At 38.7% G+C, this 19910-nt stretch overlaps 1 protein-coding gene across 1 annotated transcript in view; it reads left to right on the top strand.

Annotated features, from left to right (window-relative positions):
* The window catches only part of LOC103897200 (retinoblastoma-associated protein-like), a 29148-nt gene that overhangs the window by 6896 nt on the left and 2342 nt on the right, over positions 1-19910 (top strand). Inside the window, exons 2-10 of the mRNA XM_019471493.1 lie at positions 12688-12806; positions 13230-13369; positions 14080-14225; positions 15539-15643; positions 16119-16232; positions 16324-16490; positions 17966-17996; positions 18343-18485; positions 18945-18994. Of these exons, the coding sequence (XP_019327038.1) occupies positions 12688-12806; positions 13230-13369; positions 14080-14225; positions 15539-15643; positions 16119-16232; positions 16324-16490; positions 17966-17996; positions 18343-18485; positions 18945-18994 (1015 nt within the window). The remainder of the gene's footprint in view (positions 1-12687; positions 12807-13229; positions 13370-14079; positions 14226-15538; positions 15644-16118; positions 16233-16323; positions 16491-17965; positions 17997-18342; positions 18486-18944; positions 18995-19910) is intronic.

Here is a 19910-nt window from a genome sequence, read left to right as displayed (position 1 = left end):
GGTTGGACTCGATGATCTTAGAGGTCTTTTCCAACCTCAATGATTCTATGATTCTATGATTCTATGATCTACAGACACCCCTTTAAAGTTGAACAGCTTTTTTCTAAGGCCAACTAACCTCTCTGCCTAATTTTTCTCCCCGAAGATGCTGAGCTGAACTGTATCCTCAGTTAACTTAGCAATCCCCATACAGAAGACTCAAAGAAGACTTTCCCCCCGCTAGATCTCTGTGTTTGCCCTCCAGATGTAAGACTTTCTACTTATTTGGGTGCGTCCTAGGTACTTGCCCATGCTATCCCACACACCCTGCCACTCATAACTATCCAGCCTTGGGGCAGATCTCTGGATGATATTCTTAAATTGCTTATTAACCTTAGACAAAACTGAAACAATATTCCCAAGAAATACCAGTAGAGGTATCTTTACCCAAGGATGTTCAAGATATTGAAAAGTTACTGTAATGAAGGAGGAAACATCATAGAAGAAGGTAGCAAAGGTGCCATTCTGTATTTCCTCCATAAAAAACCTCTCAGAGGAAGAACTATAATTGCTAATTGTCTCCACGAGGTAGTACCTGAAGTACAGTAATGGCTTCAGTACAAAGCTCAAATACCAGATTAAGCTCAAGGCCAGTGTTTTAATAACAAACCTCCCAGGCAAAACATCACTAATCACTGCAGAGCACGGCAAATGGCAAAAACCAACACCAATCTTTAACACATACAGCAAAAAAAAGAGCATGATGCAGATCAGATAAACTAATATTGAGAACAGATGAATAAATATTGTGACCTGCAACTGTTAACAGATATAAGTTCCTTAATGAGCTCTGGTTAATCTGTTGTTATCTCAAACCCTTCGTGCCCCACGTTGGGTGCCAGAAAGGACTGTCGTGGTTAAACCTCAGCTGGCAACTGAGCACTGCTCAGCCACTCATCACTCTCCCCCTCCCCAGAGTGAAGTGGAGGATCTGGTATGTGGTATTTCAGAAGAAACCCCCCATGATCTTTGTCTTTTTATAACTGTTGATTTTAAAACTTGAAGATTAACATTGCTTTCCTAGATCCAAATAGAAGTGCTCTGAGTTTTAAACACAAATTTGTGTCATTTCCCTGGGCATCAGCAGGATCTAACTTGCTTTTGTACTTCAGCACTCAGGCATTTTTATCCAAAACCATGTTTTCTCTAAAGTCGCTTACCTTTATGCTCTACTCTGGTAGTTTATGTAATTCAGACAGCTAAGAAAAAAAAAAATAGCTCGGTCCAATTTTTAACAAGCTTGAAGGAAGCTAAAAATGAGAAGGTTGAGTTGGCAACAAAAATTTTACGGTGCTGTCACCTGGCTATATTGCAACTCTCTACATATCTGTTATTTGTTAGCCAAGTAATTCAGAATGACAGCGTGCCATTATTTCCATCCATTCTTTCTACTATCCCCCAAACTGGCAAGGTGAATTGAAGTAGCTCATATTATATGAAGTAGTGACCAGCGGTTGTCCTCTATGACATCCAGTAATCATACATTGTATATTAGTCCGTTGTATTTACACAGAAAATCATTTAGGCTTGACCTTATGGTGTAAACTGGAAACAAAATGTTTTAAAGCACTATAAATCAGTAATTACCTGCATCATTTTGCTCTAAATATCTAAGGGGAAATGTTCTGCCTTCCAGCATGTTTTTCCAGAGCCTGAGCTAGCCTTCAGTGATCAGTCTTCAAAAAAGATTTTTGTGGGTGGCTGTGAGGAAAGGCACTGAATATCATATTATTTTCTGAAAAATAATACTGGCTTAATTTGGGGAAATGTTAGCTCAAGCTTCTTGCAGGTGTTGCTGAGGTCCAAGTGACCATAGCTGTAACTATAGTTTACCACATAGACACACTCACTTAGATCTTACGTAGATTGTTTAGATTTTTTTTGCCCCTTTTTAGTGTTTTTGCCCTTCTTTGCTAGCTCAGCTACATCTTTTGGTGTTAGAAAAAAAGGAAAATAATACAATACAAAACCTGCATTGTATTAAGGTTTCTTTAGCCTTTTTGAGGATCCTAGAGTAACTCCATGGTTACTCCCCATGTTTTAGTGTAAGACACTTCTGACTCCATCATTTACTGAGGGATATTCAAGTGTTTGACAGTATTAGTACATTTTTTCCATCTCAGATCGATGAAAAGCTAATGCTGACATACTGATTTTAGAATTGTTTCTGGTATGGTTATACAAATTCACAATTTGTAGTTCAGGAAACCAACTAATGCTGTAGATCAGTGAAATTGCCCTCAAGAGGAGGGGGGGTAGTGAAGTGATAACCAGAAAAAAGTCGGGGTGGTAAGGAGATCAGAACTTTTTTTAGTAGAAAGCACTGTAATATCTGCCTCAGAGCTAGTGGCAAAACTCAGAGAGAAAACAGTGGGAAAAACACTTAGTAAATGTTAAAATACTAGATTTGTAAAATTACTACAAAGTATAGGTATGAAATGGGTGTAGCATCAAAAAATATAAATACCAGCGTCTTCCAAGTTTTTGTTTCAGATCTGCTCAGACAAGTTATTCCAAAGTTTGGGGTGTTTTGGGTGATTTTTATACTGTTCTGTATCACGCTGTCAAAATTCAATTATTTATTTTCAGATTGGGAAGAATGTATTTTTAATGAAGACTTAAATAATAGCCCAAGACTTTTTTAATCTTCTCTTGTTAATCTGATTTCCAGTGCACTACTCCTTACCTCTATTATACTGTATTTTGTCTGATTGTTAGATAACCACTTGTAAGGCAGAAATGTTTAACTGGAGATGTCTTGTTAAATTCTGTCAGCTGAGCACTCAGGAGCTCTGCATATGCTTCTGCTTTGAAAGCTAAGCACAACACGATGACTGCCAGGTTTTGTCTGCCTTGAGCAAATACTAGGTATAGGCCGAGGCAACTGGGCTTCAGATATTCTGTAATGGAAGTCACAGAAGTATTGACTCAAATTAAGATCAAAACTCTTCTTAAGGGATGGGTTTGTGCCCAAAATGTTGTTACACTGATTGTTTTGTTACAACTTTAGTTTTTTCTTTCTTCTCTTTGTCATGTGTAATTTTCTTCAGATTGAAACGTTTTGTAGAAGTGGTTGATAAATCCATCACATAAAACAGTTTTCATGCTCACATTGCCATATTTTGTTATGAAACATGGCATATTGTTTTTGGAACTCCAATTTTTTTGTCCTGTTTTTCTCTCTTAGATTATACGAAACACATTGCAAGACATTTATAGTCCTTTTTGCTCTTAAATATCAGAGCAGTCTGCTCTTAATGGTTTCAGGACATGTACCATCTCCTAGCTAATATTGCTTTTTCTAGAGAATTGGTCTTTCTGTACGTGCTCATCCTCTGCATGTTATCCGTTGTATCCTTTTTTGTTCAATTCATAATTCGTTGACTCCTTGGTTATGTTGGTAAAAGATACTGTCCTGCTCTTTCAAAAACTGCTGTCTACAGAGTTGCCTGGCACACTGACCAGTTTTAGCTGGGTTAAGAGAATTGTTGGTGGTAAAAATTTGTACCTAAATTTGTCCAGCTAATGAGAAACCGGAAAGAACACGAGACTTGAAACTGAATTACTGGCTTTAACTGAAAATCTCAAAGAGGCGCTTCATTGTCATGTCTCCACTTGTACTTGGAAAAAAAATTCCAGGAACTGCTCTTCATTGTTGTTCTGGGAACCGGGACTGTGTAAGTCAATTAGAAATGAAACTGCTAGAAAGCATGGTGCGGTACTGTGACAATCTGTTTGACTGTTACCATAGTAATTACATAAATAAATTCTCTTTACTGAGAGAGGCATTTTGTGACCTAAAAGTTCTTCTGAAGAAAGTAAGTGCTTGAGTGCTGTTTTTCTCCCGAGTGTAGTAATTTTTCATGTATGGAAATAACTATAGAAGTGTCGTTCTTAATACTGTGTGATGTCAGTTAACGTAATGGTCCTTTAAAGCATCTCTTCTCTACCTCCTTTACTGATAAAGTCTTCACACTCTGTAGTGTTTTCACAGTTGAAGGTTGTTGATACAATTCTCAGCCTCAAGATTTTTGGCAGGACATTTTGTTGCTACTGATATATTATCATTTCCAACAGTCAAATGGTTCACATTGGGTGGGTTTTAGTTTATGTATTGTACACAATTTCTTGTGTGGAGAGGGGGGAAAACTGGTATCAGTTCAGTTTGTCTTTGAGACCTTTGGCTTTTGCCTAAAAATCTTGAGAAGCAAGATCGTCCAAGAATTAGTCATACTGAAGCCTGGTTACACTGGGGAGCTAGGTATAAACATGGTAATTACTTCAGATACAGATTGTTTCTATAGCATCACTGCCAGTGCAGACCACCGATGTATCTGGAAGAGGCTCGTAGCAATTGCTTTGAGGAAAAAAACATGTGGAGGATGAGCCTACAATGCTATTCTCTTGGATAATGTTCAGCAAAAAGTACATAGTAAGGATTATTGTATTCTGTAGTGCCTTGTGGACCTACGTGTGCAGTTGTCTTTTGAAGCAAAGTGGGTTTTTCACATTCACATTTTGTAGTAGTTACTTCCACAGCTGAACACTTGGGCTGTACGATAAAGTAGTTGGGTTTGGCTTTTGGTCCTATTGCCTGGTAATTTAGTTTGGTGACTCTGATAATCCATGGGCTACTGTACTGGCATAATGATAACTCTGTTTTATTATTTTGCTAATAACTCTTTAACTTTTGACTTTTGAGCATTGAGTTGGTGTTTTCAGAATTACACTAACTCTAAATATCTTTTTTTTTTTTAAATAATGATAACGTTAGAGCCCTTATTAAAATGTAAAGTTAAGGTAATTTTCCCCTCGTTATTTTTCGTAGCAATTGCTTTGAGGAAAAAAACATGTGGAGGATGAGCCTACAATGCTATTCTCTTGGATAATGTTCAGCAAAAAGTACATAGTAAGGATTATTGTATTCTGTAGTGCCTTGTGGACCTACGTGTGCAGTTGTCTTTTGAAGCAAAGTGGGTTTTTCACATTCACATTTTGTAGTAGTTACTTCCACAGCTGAACACTTGGGCTGTACGATAAAGTAGTTGGGTTTGGCTTTTGGTCCTATTGCCTGGTAATTTAGTTTGGTGACTCTGATAATCCATGGGCTACTGTACTGGCATAATGATAACTCTGTTTTATTATTTTGCTAATAACTCTTTAACTTTTGACTTTTGAGCATTGAGTTGGTGTTTTCAGAATTACACTAACTCTAAATATCTTTTTTTTTTTTAAATAATGATAACGTTAGAGCCCTTATTAAAATGTAAAGTTAAGGTAATTTTCCCCTGTTCGTTATTTTTGCTTTTATCATCATTGACTATAATAGCTATTTTTTCATTCAGTCATTGAAAGTCATGAGATCTTTTTGCAGTGAGTTTATTTTTCCTAAAACTGAATAATTTTGTGCTTCTGGCAGCCTTCTCTTCCCTGCCCCTGCCACATTCTCCTGTCATTTGTGAATGTTAAACAGCAGCAGTCCCAGCAGAGAGCATGAGACTTCACTGATAACCTCTCTCCACTGTGAAAATTGACCATTTATTCATACTTTCAGTATCTGTCATTTAGCCAGTAACTGCATTCCCATCTGCCCTATGGCAGCACTTTTTTTAAAGAGCCTTACCTGAAGGAGCTTGTCAGAGCCTCTGATCTGAAGATCTGGAGGTCTTCTGCAGGATCACCCCATTCAAAGATGTGTTGACCGCTTTAGAGGAGAAACCTGGGAATTTGTGAGGCATGACTTCCCTTTCTCTGCCCTGGTACTGCCACTGAAAGATGGTGTCTCATGTCATCCTCCAGCTGCTCGTTTCTGTCTCTTCATTTGACAAAACGCAAACACTTGCATTGCCATAAGTTGAACTGGATAGGGCACCTGCTCTTGAGTGGAAAGCTAAGGCCTCCCCTGCCAATAAAACAACAAAAACCCTCCAACTAAATAAAAACAACAACGGCGACAAAACCTCAGTTCCCTGGACCAGATCTCCAACTCTGCTGACACAGGAGGGATTGGGGATGTGGGAGGGAGGGAGGGGGGGCCACAGGTAGATGGAGAAGTTTGGGACTGTGTCTTTTGGTGGAATACTGCCTTGTACTGACTTAGAGTATTTGTGTAGTTAAGGCTTTAATGTGCTGAATATTGACTCCTTGGTTACTCAGCGAGCCTTTGTTTTTCCTTTATAAAAAGCCCTGTAATTTGTGTGAGTCTTGAGCAGAAAAACTGCTGAAGGAAGTGGTGCAAGAGCCTGCTGGAAGCTGTGTAGTAGCAGTCTTCCCAGGGTCATCCTGAGTAGTTTAAACAAAATAGTTGAATAAAAATGTAGTTCTGCTTGTAGACTGTCTTCTAAAACTCCTTTCAAAGCGATTTTTAAAAAGATAGTCTCACAGACTTGGCAAATAGGAGCAGTCCTGAGGACCGTGGTTCATTTTTCTTTTCAATATTCAAATGGTAATTGGTTTGCAGAGCTACAAAGCAATAACTGTGTCAGTAGTTTCCCTATTTAGAGCATTATCATCAGTCTGTGTCATATTTTTGAACATACCAGCAGTATTAGGGACGATCTTAACACAGAAGGTCTATCATCTTTATGGTTATAATTTATAAACTGGAGAAAAAAATTGAAGTTGCTGGAATCCCTGGGTCATCTTTAAATTTGCTTTACTTTTAATTTAGCTTGACTTTGTTGCTACTGTTTTCAAAAGCAGCTGTCACCCCAAATATCTCATTGTGCCTGTCAACTGTTTGTCTTGCTGTGATATGCTGCTTGAGTTTTTTTTTCATCTGTCCCCACACCTTCCCGTAATTTCTGGGGAAGACACGTATGTGGTGGGCCTCTCAGAAGTTTGATGGCTATTTTCACATGCATCCTTCTCCATTGCTAGGAAGCATATTTTGATGATGCTCTTGTACCCTGCAGTGAGGTGGCCCCATGGACCTTTGCTGAGAGACCCTGTAAAACGTAGATAATTGCTTGATATAAAACCATCTGGTGAAGAGGAGTTTTGGGAGTAGAGGGGTTGAAAATTGTGGTATTGGTTGTTCTGAAACGACTTCTGAATTCTACCAAGACTTGCCAGATCTCTCCAGAGGCTTTTGAGGGAGACTAGATTATTGCAAAACTGCACAGACAATGGATTTGCAGCATTATTTAGAGCAACACAAGTTTAAGATGCATATCCATGCTGTGGTGACCTGGCTTTCTTTCTCTGACTGAAGAGATTTGAACTCCTTTTTTACTAGGCCTTCAAATAACTTTCGATAGGAAATCTCTATTTCTCCCATTAGACATGCTTGATTTCATATTAATATGTATGTATATAAACTAGAGACCTCCTAAATCAGTTCCACATTTCCACAGTGGGTCCTACGTGCCAAAGCAGAGCAGTTATTCTTTTTTTGGTGCAATAGCTATTTTATTTTCTAAGAAACTGGAACATGAGAGAACTGAACTTGAAAACTCCTAACACGCTTGAGACTAGGACACCTGCTTTCAGGTCAGCTGCTCACGTGCTTCATGTCAAGGACTTCAAATAGTCAAGAGTTTTCATGATTTGTATGTGTATCAGTATGTGCTTCCTCCGTAGTTTATGACTTTCTAAGCCTCTTGTGTGAGGAGGAGAAACCTGTCAAAGTATCACTCTCAAATGACCAGAACTAATTAACAGTCATTGTTTCTTTTCTGCTTTTTTTTTTCCTCTGCATACTACGCATTTAGATAAAAGGAAATCCTCACAAAGCTTGATGACAGTATTACTTGATTTTAAATGATGGTGATCAGTAAGGTAGGAATAGGACTTGTATTAAACATGTATTTGCTCTAAGGAGTTAAAAGCAGATCTGACAGTATTCTTATATGAATTAAACCATTAACGCCGCAGTTGCTAATGTTTTTCTTTATAAATTTTGTAAGAACAAGCCCTAATACGATCATAATTTATATAACACAACTCATATGTTTGAAATTAAAACATGGTCCTTAATCTTACTGTTTTTTCATGGTAAATACTATTTAAATTTAGACTGTGAAGTATATTTTGTTTTGGCAGGCCTAACTTATTTCAGAAATCTGAATACTAATTTTCATGTGAAGCTTCTGAAAATACAATTGCAAGCAAAAGTCAACTATGTGGGTGTGTAATTCTGTCATGGGAAAGAGGAGTGGAAATAGCTCACGCCAATCCAGCCCTTGCACTTCCATTCCAAAGCTGTCAAGTCTAAATTGGCTTTGTTTTGCCTTGCAAACTCACAGCCACATTTTAGCATATTACGAAGAACATTTCTGAACGTTATGTATCGTATTGACTGATTCAATAATTTGAGGTGGTGTTGATTATAAAAAAAGAAAACCCAAACAAAAAAACCCCCCAAAAATAACCCCAAGGGAGCTGCATTAAAATTTATTGTGGACAGATAACTAGAACCTGAAAATCTGTTAGGAAATTATTATAAAGAATAAAAACATAAAGCAATAGAAAACAAAGACAAAAGCAGCTTTTAAAATACTGCGAACTGCTCATTAGCACTGCTGAGAGTAAAGCTGCTCAGGGACTTCCTCTGTAGTCAGTGGACTACACCCAAACCCCAGGGTAGCTGTTTTCCGTATTTAAGGATTTAGGTCTTTCGTTCAATCTTTTCATGGAAACCAAAGTCCAGTTAAACATGTTGTTGGGACAGAGCTGATGTAAAGATCAGGACGCTGGGAAGCACCTGTGTGTCCTGTAGTTTCACCATAGCCAAATAAAGATTAGCCAACAAGAAATTCTGCCTGTTTTGTCCATAAAAGGAGCTTTCAGATTGGGGAAAAAATCACCACAGACACTTGCGATGCAGGTGTTGCTGCAGGGAAGCATCCTGCAGAGGCTCGCTTGATGAAGTCCTGCTCAATTCACAGAGTTTAGCATTGCAGAGTTATAGTTAGCCCTGGGTAGTATGAGAGGGGACTGGGTCAAATTTCAGTCTTATTCTTCATTCTTCAACAGTGGCCGTTTGACCCTGAGAAATTTTAGGCCTTAATTGCTTTCTCCCTTTTTGCACTAATAAAATGGGGCTTCTCTAGCCATTGCAGGGAAGTCTCAAATGAAAAGCAGCATTTCGCTTAATTGGTAAAATTTATTCTGTGGCTGCATCTAGTAACATTAATCACTTACTGAGCATTAAATTAAAGTAAAAGCTGTGCAAAACTCCTTTCATGTGAAAGGAATGCAGTGGAGGTGACCTGTTAATCTGAAATGCTGCTTAAAAGCTTTAAAAAGCAATATAAAATTTGTAAAAGAGAGTGTGAATAATGTTGCTTTAGAAACAAGTTACTGATAAACATTCCTGTTCGATAAAGCTGGACCCGGGGGTTAAAGTTCTTCTGTGACTATTACTTAGAGGACTGGTAATTGTCTGGTTAATGACATATTTCGCTCATTAGAGTGAGAGGTAGATTGTTGAATACCAAGTAGTGGGACTGAAGCTGAACAGAGTTTGCCCTGATAAGCTTGAAAACTCCCTGCAAGCTGCAGAATGTGCTTCAGATTCACTAAATAGAAGTCTTTTTCATGTTTAAATATAAAGAAAGGAGGCAAGGTTGTAATTAAACCCATCAGTTTTGCAGGGTGGGGGGTAGATGCATTTGAGAAAGCTCGCCTCTGCATATTTCTACATTATGGCATACTCTGTTTTTTTTGTGAGGCACCAGTCTCGTCAGTGTAGCACCTACTTCTCTTCAACTACATGGCTTTGCATTTGGAAAGCTACTAGCGAGAGTGGTAGTGGTCCCTGGGGAAAGAGCACAGAGGGCTTCGTCTAAAGTCCTATCAGCTGTAAGGTAGCAATTGTGATTGGCAGAACTCCCACCTTAAATTTCACCAAGTCTGAAAACTAAACAACCTTTTCCTGCTCATGCAACCTCAGCGCTAACAAAGTTTGTGCAGTCAGGGTAGGCGACCTGCCTGTGGTTTGCCCAAGGGCACGCACTGAGTCAGTGCTTTCTCACATCTCACCGTTGCTGATGCTGGCTGGTCTGTGCTTCTGGGGACCAGCTGGGTGACAACACCCTGTTTATCTTGACACATTTGTAACCACAGTGTCAATTAGTATTTGTAGGAGCCAAAAAAAGATGTATTGGACTCGCTACACATTGCTACTCGGTCTCTATAAGTAGATGTTTCTATACAAAGAATATCCTCTTGCTAACTGTAGTTCATCTAACTGATGGAAAGCAGCGGTAGGTTTCATAAATTCCTGTAGGGTCAAGTTTTGCATGCCAATCAGCTGATTGAACAGGTTGTTGTCAGTAAATGCGGGACATCTCATACTCCCTGTTTTCTGCTCTTTCCTGCTTTGCTCCCAACCTTCGTGGCGTTGCTGCCCTGCCTTTTCTTAATGCCTGTCTGGCTTTGCTTGTGATTCTCTGCAGAGCTGGCTTGAATCTGGTTTTGGTTTTTCTGTTAACTTTCTGCTGGTTTAGTGCATTGAATCGACTTATGCGGAGGTTGACTGATTGTCAAGGCTGGCAAGTGGAAGAGGAGGAGTGGAAATGATGCAAAAGTAGGCAGGTCTCTTCCATAGGTAGCAAGCTGCTGTGTCGCCTCACCTTATCTAATGAAATCAAACTCTGTGTAGTGAAAATTGGAGCAGGGTTGAGAGAGGACCTGGAACTGCTGGTCTTAAGTGCTGGCTTCAAAAATAGTAACTTTTGCTTCTGTTTCTTGACCTCTCATTCCTCTTTATCAACCCCTTTTCCTCCTACTGATGCTTCACTGAAAACAATACTTCCTCAGTCATTAATAGCTAAAATGTGAAATGAATGACGCGGAATTCACTCTTAGTCAAGGAATCAAGAGACGTTTCAGCAATGAATTAGTGATTGCTCTGGGAAAGAAACTTGGATTCTTCAGAGCATAGTGAAACGCTGATGGGAATAATAAAAAGGAAGAGGCCAAGTGGCTGGAAGAATGAGAAATGGGGAAGGCCATGTCTCTGCATTTCCAGCAAGGGCAGTGCTGAAAGAAACAAGTGGGAAGTGCGTGCACTCCGAAGTCCAGGGAAAGATGATGCAAACCAGCCCAAGAGCTGATCTGGTTCAGAAATGATGGAGAAATAACTATGTGGTTATGAGTCAGTAACTGATGTTTTTCTGTTATGGATGAAACAGCTCCAGTATTGCCAAAATCATAATTTAAAAATTACACAGTGTGAAAAATTGTAAATCTCAAGTCACTCTCATCTTGTTGCTCTGAATTTTTAGTTGTTGCACTTCAGAAGAAAAGTGTTCTTTTTTTAGAAATAAGGCTAAATGGGGAAAGTCTTAATGCTAGTTTTAATTCTAGTAAATCTAGTCGAGTTTTACTAGGCCTTTTCTTATTGCCTTAGCCAGGTGATGCAGCTTGCTTTACATGCATGCTATGCTCCTGTTTGTTATTGCAGCTACAGATTTGTCATCTGTGCCATCATATCTTAATATTAGTAACATGCATTTGTAGGATCAAATAGACCTTGGACAATCAGACGATGCATTATGTACAAAGTGTTGAGCTCATTGATTTTACTGCTGTCTTTGAGGGGATCATTTGGAGGAAAATCCTGCATGTCTGGTTTTGCCCACTTCATTCCCAGTCTTATGGACACTGCTTTCCCCCCCGAGAAGGCAGATATTTGCTAATTGGATGTTCTTCTGTTGCTTCTGGAGTTCTGATGCTGCACTATTGGAAGGCAACTTTATGCTCTAGGTTGAGTCTCCTGTCTAAAGAAAATAAAAAACTAGAAGCCAGCAACCCTGTGTTTTCAAAATTAATTATAAATACGGTACCAAAATATCTTCCCATGCAGTCTTGCTGTTTCAGCATAATTCTACTCTGTACATCACACACAGGCAGCAAAAGCCTGACATTTTGTTTCTGTAAGGCTGCTGTTTATTACTAATGTCAGCAGTAGTACTAATGTTGCTTCAGCCAGAACCTTCTCCATTCCACTTACATCCTCCCTGCATCGCCTCCTACCTCAAGCTCTTAGTAGGTTCAGATGTATTCCAGCTGCCTTGCCTAAAATACTGATAATTGACCTAAAATAAAAATGTTTTTTGTTTTTGGGCATGAGGGCAGAGACTTAATGTGAGGGACTATAACTCTTGCCAGAGGTAGCTCTGGAACGTGATACTGTAGAGATCTGAATAGTCCCCAGTGCAGTTAGATGAGTTATGACCGTGTTTGTATATTATCATGTGTAAAATATTGGGTAGATGTTGTAGCAGAAATGGATTGACAGTAGATACAGCAGTAACTTTTAGTCACCAATGTGGTTTTTTTTCTGGAAATGTGACCTTTTATGTATTTTCTTGTATTGTTTGCTCTTCTTTTCAGGAATGGTTGTTTAATAGGAAGTAATAAGAGACTCTAGAATACAACTATGTCTCAACTCTGCAGTTAGCCTATATCTAATGGACTGCTATTGAAACAGAAAAAGTGTTTGGTATTTAATAGGTAAAATTGGTCAGTTAAATAGTTCAAATTTATCTGGCAAAATATGAGTGTTCTGAAGTATTTCAAAGGATTAATCTTCTGTTTAGGATCATAGTTTGGGGGTTGTTTTTAGAGAAGAAGGAACAAAATCCATCCAGTGTGGTTGTCTGTTCTCAGTATAATGTACTGTTACTGTCATTTTTCTAGGGGTCACCTCTGTTCCATCTTATCAAGCAGTCAAAAGAACGAGAAGGCCAAACTGATCAGCCTGAGCCCCCTTCCACTCTCAATCTGCCTCTCCAACATAATCACACTGCAGCAGACCTGTAAGTGACATGCGTGCTTGAGGTCTAGTAAAATGTGAAGTTAATACTGCCCTTAATATTTAAATCCACTTGTATTCTGTTTTCCTACTTGTTAGGCTTGGTACTTAGGTTTTGTTGAACTGTTGTATTTGCCGCTGCTTATTATACATGTAAATTTAGCTAAATCAAATTCTGAAATTTTTTTTTCCAAGCCCTATCAAACTTGTAGTTGCAAACTGTTTTCTTACTTGTCTAGGAATAATTAAGTCCCTTTATCAGGTATTTAATCAATAACTTGATTTTTTAATTCCTGATAGGGGAATAACAGGTTACTGTAGCAATTAATTTCTTCTAATGGGGGAAGAGTTCCTGCAAGTATTATTCATATAAAATTGTTCCTTTATCCTGTGATGTTGAAATGCTTAATATATGCTGAATCTCCAGCTATCTTTCTCCTGTGAGATCTCCTAAGAAGAAAGCACCTCCTCTAAGTGCTACTTCCACTCCAGATGGTCAGCCAGCTGCGACCCCCCAAACACAGAAACCACAGAAATCTACCTCCCTCTCTCTGTTCTACAAAAAAGGTTTGTTACTTTAGTACATGCTGAAATTGCAAAGTTACCTCTCGTTGTTTATCCTTTTTGGGTTTTGGAGCTCAACATTTCTTAAAAGATTATAATAGAATCTGTAGTGAACACCATGCAAACCCTCAGCTGCCGTTGGAAGAAATAGTAAAACGATGCCAGCAGGTTAACGCACGCGTTCTGCACGCTGCAAGATTGAACTGAACACTTATCTACTGATTGTGAGAATGGCCATATGGGCTCAGATGGAGGGTTCTTCTGTCATAGTATCCTTTTTCCAGCAGTGACCATAAATAGATGTCACGGGAAGCTTAAGAAATGGGCAAGCATATATGTTGCTTCCCCTGAATGCTTTCCCAAGCTTTGACTTTCTCCAGCTCAGGGGTTTTCCTGAGCCTTTTGTGATGTGCACTTAGTAACTCTCAGTAGATTTGTGTTCCAAATGCTTGTTCAGACTCTTCTTGAATCAACATAGACATACGTGTGCAGCATTGTTTGGTGTGGACTTCCGTGTGTCCACTACCTGTTGTTTGAAGAATCTTTCCCATTTATTTGGAACCTGGCTTCCACTACCTTCATTTGATGGCTCGTAATTCTTGTAGTGGGAGACGCTGAACGTTTAATTGCTGTCCATCCTCCATCATGCTCCTTTTATTTTGTATACCCCTATTATTACCATTTCAGTTTATTTTTCTTCTCTCTTTCTCAAGTGTATCTACTGGCCTATCTTCGACTACATACCCTGTTCTTTCGGCTTCTCTCTGAACATCCTGACCTGGAACCCTTGATCTGGACCCTCTTCCAGCACACCCTGCAAAATGAGTATGAACTTATGAGAGACAGGCACTTGGACCAGGTAACATTGACAAAAAAGTTTTAAAACGTTTAAAAAGACTCTCCTTAACAAAATGTTCCTTATACATTCTTTAGCCATTAGAAATTGTAATCTGAGTTTTTATTTCTCTACTGATCACTCAAAGGAGAACTTAATTTAGAGTGAAGTCTATCATCTCAGTTTTCTTAAGTACTGGCAGTTACTGTGGGATCTTCAAATACCATTTACAGCTATTTTCAAAATAATGAAGACACACCAAATTTTCTAATAATTTGCATAAGAAAATAGAAAATACTGATTTTCTTTGGGAAGACAATACGTGTGGCTGATAAATGTTTTGTTATTCTACCCTAATTGCAGCATCTTCTTGAATCAACATAGACATACGTGTGCAGCATTGTTTGGTGTGGACTTCCGTGTGTCCACTACCTGTTGTTTGAAGAATCTTTCCCATTTATTTGGAACCTGGCTTCCACTACCTTCATTTGATGGCTCGTAATTCTTGTAGTGGGAGACGCTGAACGTTTAATTGCTGTCCATCCTCCATCATGCTCCTTTTATTTTGTATACCCCTATTATTACCATTTCAGTTTATTTTTCTTCTCTCTTTCTCAAGTGTATCTACTGGCCTATCTTCGACTACATACCCTGTTCTTTCGGCTTCTCTCTGAACATCCTGACCTGGAACCCTTGATCTGGACCCTCTTCCAGCACACCCTGCAAAATGAGTATGAACTTATGAGAGACAGGCACTTGGACCAGGTAACATTGACAAAAAAGTTTTAAAACGTTTAAAAAGACTCTCCTTAACAAAATGTTCCTTATACATTCTTTAGCCATTAGAAATTGTAATCTGAGTTTTTATTTCTCTACTGATCACTCAAAGGAGAAATTAATTTAAAGTGAAGTCTATCATCTCAGTTTTCTTAAGTACTGGCAGTTACTGTGGGATCTTCAAATACCATTTACAGCTATTTTCAAAATAATGAAGACACACCAAATTTTCTAATAATTTGCATAAGAAAATAGAAAATACTGATTTTCTTTGGGAAGACAATACGTGTGGCTGATAAATGTTTTGTTATTCTACCCTAAAATTGCAGCATGTGACATGAGTTTGAGAAGATACCAGATCCAATTAGTTGATTGTCATACAGAAATGGAGGGAACAGTAGTTGACTTATATTCTGGAAGTTCTTATGTAGTTGAGTTGCATGCTAGTTTGCAGAGCACAATCAGTAATAGAAAGCTTATCAATTGATTTCTTAACTTGAAATGAAGAAGCTGAATTCATTTTCTGCATTTCCGGTTGTCTTTTCTTGTTTCTTTAATAGATTATGATGTGTTCCATGTATGGCATATGCAAAGTAAAGAATGTAGATCTTAGATTTAAAATAATAGTTTCGGCATACAAGGAGCTTCCCAACACAAACCAAGAGGTATGGAAATTCTTTAATGTCATCCTTCCATAAAAATGCTATAAACTAATTGTTTCTCTCTGTTTGTCTAAAACAAAAAAACCCCCAAACTACACTTGAACATCAGGTCAGTAATGACTTTTTTAGCCTTGCAAGGTGTGCACAGTGGCGAAGCCTTTTTTTGACAATTGTGTGTGTGAAAGTAAATGGAGCTTAAATTTGGAAAACGTTGTTAAAGTACTGATGAACTGCATTCGCACTAAGGGGCTGTGTCAGTTAATTAAGTAGGTGCCTCTACTGATGTTCACACGTTTGGAAAAAAGAAACAATTTAAAACAGTTCTAAATAGTAATTACAATGGCTTGCATACAATACATATGCCATCCTAGCTTGTATCTAACACAGATTTTTTTGAATGGCTTTATGAGTTTGTCAAATGTAAAATTGTCTTTTTTTTTTTTTTTTTTACTGTGTATGATTTTCTCACTCTATGTAGACTTTCAAACGTGTTCTTATCAGGGAAGAACAGTATGACTCCATTATAGTCTTCTACAACTTGGTGTTTATGCAGAAGCTGAAAACGAACATTTTGCAGTATGCCTCCAACAGGGTAAGCTGCTAGTTGTGTTCAGTATTAATTATATAATAGAACAGGAATAGATAGACAATAAAACCTTACTATTCTTTAATTATTTTTATAGCCTCCCACTCTGTCACCTATCCCACACATTCCTCGCAGCCCGTACCAGTTTTCCAACTCTCCTCGGCGTGTCCCTGCTGGCAATAACATCTACATCTCACCCTTGAAGAGCCCATACAAATTCTCCGATGGGTTTCAGTCACCCACAAAGATGACTCCAAGGTCTAGGTAGGTTGCTGACAAGCATTTCTTTGACTAAATTAAAGGTATTTTGGGGGTTTTAGTGGAAGCAAATTAGAAAACGGCGCAGTCTAGTTTGTCAGTAGTCTGTGGTTATTATATCTTTTCTGGTTAAAAGTTTTTGTCCTGTATTTGGAATCTTTATTCATCTTTGAGCGCTTTTCTGTTTCAGTTGAGTCAGCGTGCTCAAGGAGTTTGGGGTTTTTTTTTTGTTTTTTTTTTGTTTTTTTTTCTACAACTTGGTGTTTATGCAGAAGCTGAAAACGAACATTTTGCAGTATGCCTCCAACAGGGTAAGCTGCTAGTTGTGTTCAGTATTAATTATATAATAGAACAGGAATAGATAGACAATAAAACCTTACTATTCTTTTATTATTTTTATAGCCTCCCACTCTGTCACCTATCCCACACATTCCTCGCAGCCCGTACCAGTTTTCCAACTCTCCTCGGCGTGTCCCTGCTGGCAATAACATCTACATCTCACCCTTGAAGAGCCCATACAAATTCTCCGATGGGTTTCAGTCACCCACAAAGATGACTCCAAGGTCTAGGTAGGTTGCTGACAAGCATTTCTTTGACTAAATTAAAGGTATTTTGGGGGTTTTAGTGGAAGCAAATTAGAAAACGGCGCAGTCTAGTTTGTCAGTAGTCTGTGGTTATTATATCTTTTCTGGTTAAAAGTTTTTGTCCTGTATTTGGAATCTTTATTCATCTTTGAGCGCTTTTCTGTTTCAGTTGAGTCAGCGTGCTCAAGGAGTTTGGGGGTTTTTTTTCTTTTTTTTTCTTTTTTTTGTATTCAGAATAGTCACATCCAAGAGGGGTTTTCTGACCTAGTTGCTTAAATGTTGTTGGCTTGACTCTGGATCACACTCCTGAAAAACATAGATGAGCTTTGTACACTTGTTTAAAGAGAAAATACTTTTTTGGAACAAAATGGTTCAGAGTGTTCAGTTGACTGAGCAGAAGATTTCAAACCGTTGGTCACTAGTTCTTAGCAGACGAGGATGACGGCAAATGTGCAAGTCTCCAGTGGGTTTTTCAAACTAGGATCAAGTGAGTCCCATTGCACCTGGCCCACTGTGTGCATTTTAGGTTGAAGTCCTGCATGGTTTTGATTACCAAACACCTAAAGGTAATGATAAAAGGATGATTATCTGGGTACCCAGCACTGAAGTGTCTTCCTGCTGATACGGGACGGACTGTGGGGGCCTCTGATTCTTTCACGCCACAGTTTCTTTTCCATCTGCATGGTACGGTTGATTTGGCAATTCAGCATTCACTGGCCCGAATGGAAACGTGGACGGTCTCAACATAGTGAAATGCAGTCTGGGTTTGCACTGTTAATGCGGAGAGAAGGGAAGAGACTTTGTTAATGTCTTACGCTAAGCTGTGCAAATTAGTGGATGCATCTATCATTGTTAAATGTAGCGTAATCTTAAACACTTCTCTTCTTCATTTGACAGAATTTTGGTGTCGATTGGTGAATCATTTGGGGTGAGTTTTAACATTTTTAATGTCTGGTCTTGAATGCATGTAACTTTTGGAGGAATGGGGTAGCCTGCTGACACCTGTAGAACTGGCCAGAGTGTCTCTAATTTAACGTAGCGTTTTATGGAATCTGTAAGCACAAAGATTAGAGGGGTATCCTGTTAACTCCTTTCAAATACCCAGACTTCACTTATAAAATGTTTTGCGTTTTATTTTAGTTGCTTTGAAAGAAAATAGAGTTCTTAAACTGCAGAGTTTTAGAACTCCTAATTTTTTTTAGTGGATAATCTGGAAAGTTTGAGTAGTTTCAGGATTTATTGGCAATTCTTTCCTTATTTTCTTGTAAATTCAGACTTCTGAAAAGTTTCAAAAAATAAACCAGATGGTGTGCAACAGTGACTGCCAGCTAAAACGCAGCGCAGAAGTAAGCGCTGCTCCTAAGCCACTGAAGAGGCTGCGCTTTGATATAGAAGGGCAGGACGAAGCAGATGGAAGGTAAGAGATAGTTCTCTGCTTTTCAGTAAACTCGCGTATATTTGGTTCTCGGGGCCTTCCATCCTAACTTCTTCCTGACATCCTAACTTCTGTTAATTTGTGAACTTTATTAAGTATATTAAATGAGAGATGGTAACATAATACTTCTCCATTAGATGCTTTGATGTCACAAGCAAGGATTTATGTGGTGCCTGTACATCCAGCGATCCAGTGTTACTGCTGAGTGCTAAACCATGCTGTCGTCTTTAGTCAGTCTTTTAAAAAACAAAACCCAAACTTTTTAGACCTATGAGAAATCAAGCAACTCTTGATTGTTTAGTGTGGAGGAAAAAAGAGCTTGCATCTTTGTAAGAGACGGCAAGAACACTGAAATGAACTAACCTTGATTTAAAGTTAGGTTATGAGGATAAAAACTTATTTTTTTTAACTTCCGCTTAATCATATGCTTTCTGTCTGCAGCAAACACCTACCCCAGGAGTCCAAGTTCCAACAAAAGCTTGCAGAAATGAGTGAGTATTATTTTTTCATTAATTGCACAGCAATGAGTGCCTTGGATAAAACAGTTTATGCCCACTCAGATAAAAATATTGCTCAACATAGATGTCATTTCAGTAACTTGCTTAGTTTTTTGTACTTGCTCCATTTAATCTTGAAAATGCAGATTATAAAATGGAAATCCTCAAAAGCCGTTTTGAGGATATTAAATGGCACAGCAGCATAGAAGATGCTGTATTACATGTGAATAAGAAAATGAGGATGACACATTCTTCCTAAACGCTAGAATTCTTGAAATGGTATTAAATGCTTGCCAAGGCTTTCCCATTTGTTCCAGTGACAGAGCCTTAGCTGAGAGCTTGCGGGTAGAAATCAGTAGTAATTGCAGCAGCATTTAGTTGACCAGAACACCGTTTTAGGCGATTACAGTATAGTAAAGGAAAATTATATACACAGGAAAATTGTATGTAATTTTGTATGTTGCTTTGCTGTCTTCTATACTAACATGCCTGAGACTGCTTTTTCTTCTACCGCGGATCAGCATTTCTTCTGGATTTTATGGGATCACTTTTCTGTTTGTCAAATGAAACTCAAATCTAGCTCACGAAAAGCAAAACGGCCCCGTCCCCACATCTGGGTTGTATTTTCCACTCCTGAGAAGGAACACACTTGGTCTGACCAGGCATTCTCACTCTCTGGTGGAATCTGAGCTCTGTAGCCGAGCAGATTTGCCCATTAAAAATTCTTACCTAGCGAGTGTTTGCTCATCAAGATAGGTATGAGGGCAGACCTAGGCACCTCTTGTTTATTTTAGGATAGGGGAAGTGTTCCCGTGTTTGCTTGTGGCAGAGGTTGAGAAGGGATGTTCTATCTCATGTCCAGTTGTGTTAGTGTGTGTCGCTGCGGGGGGAAAGGCATTTCCTCTGCAGG

Source organism: Aptenodytes forsteri, unplaced genomic scaffold (genome assembly GCF_000699145.1).
Source record: "Aptenodytes forsteri isolate BGI_AS27 unplaced genomic scaffold, ASM69914v1 Scaffold145, whole genome shotgun sequence".
In the NCBI taxonomy this organism is placed as follows: Eukaryota; Metazoa; Chordata; class Aves; order Sphenisciformes; family Spheniscidae; genus Aptenodytes; species Aptenodytes forsteri.
Note: the sequence above shows the minus strand (reverse complement) of the source record. Positions and strands in the feature narration are given on the sequence as shown.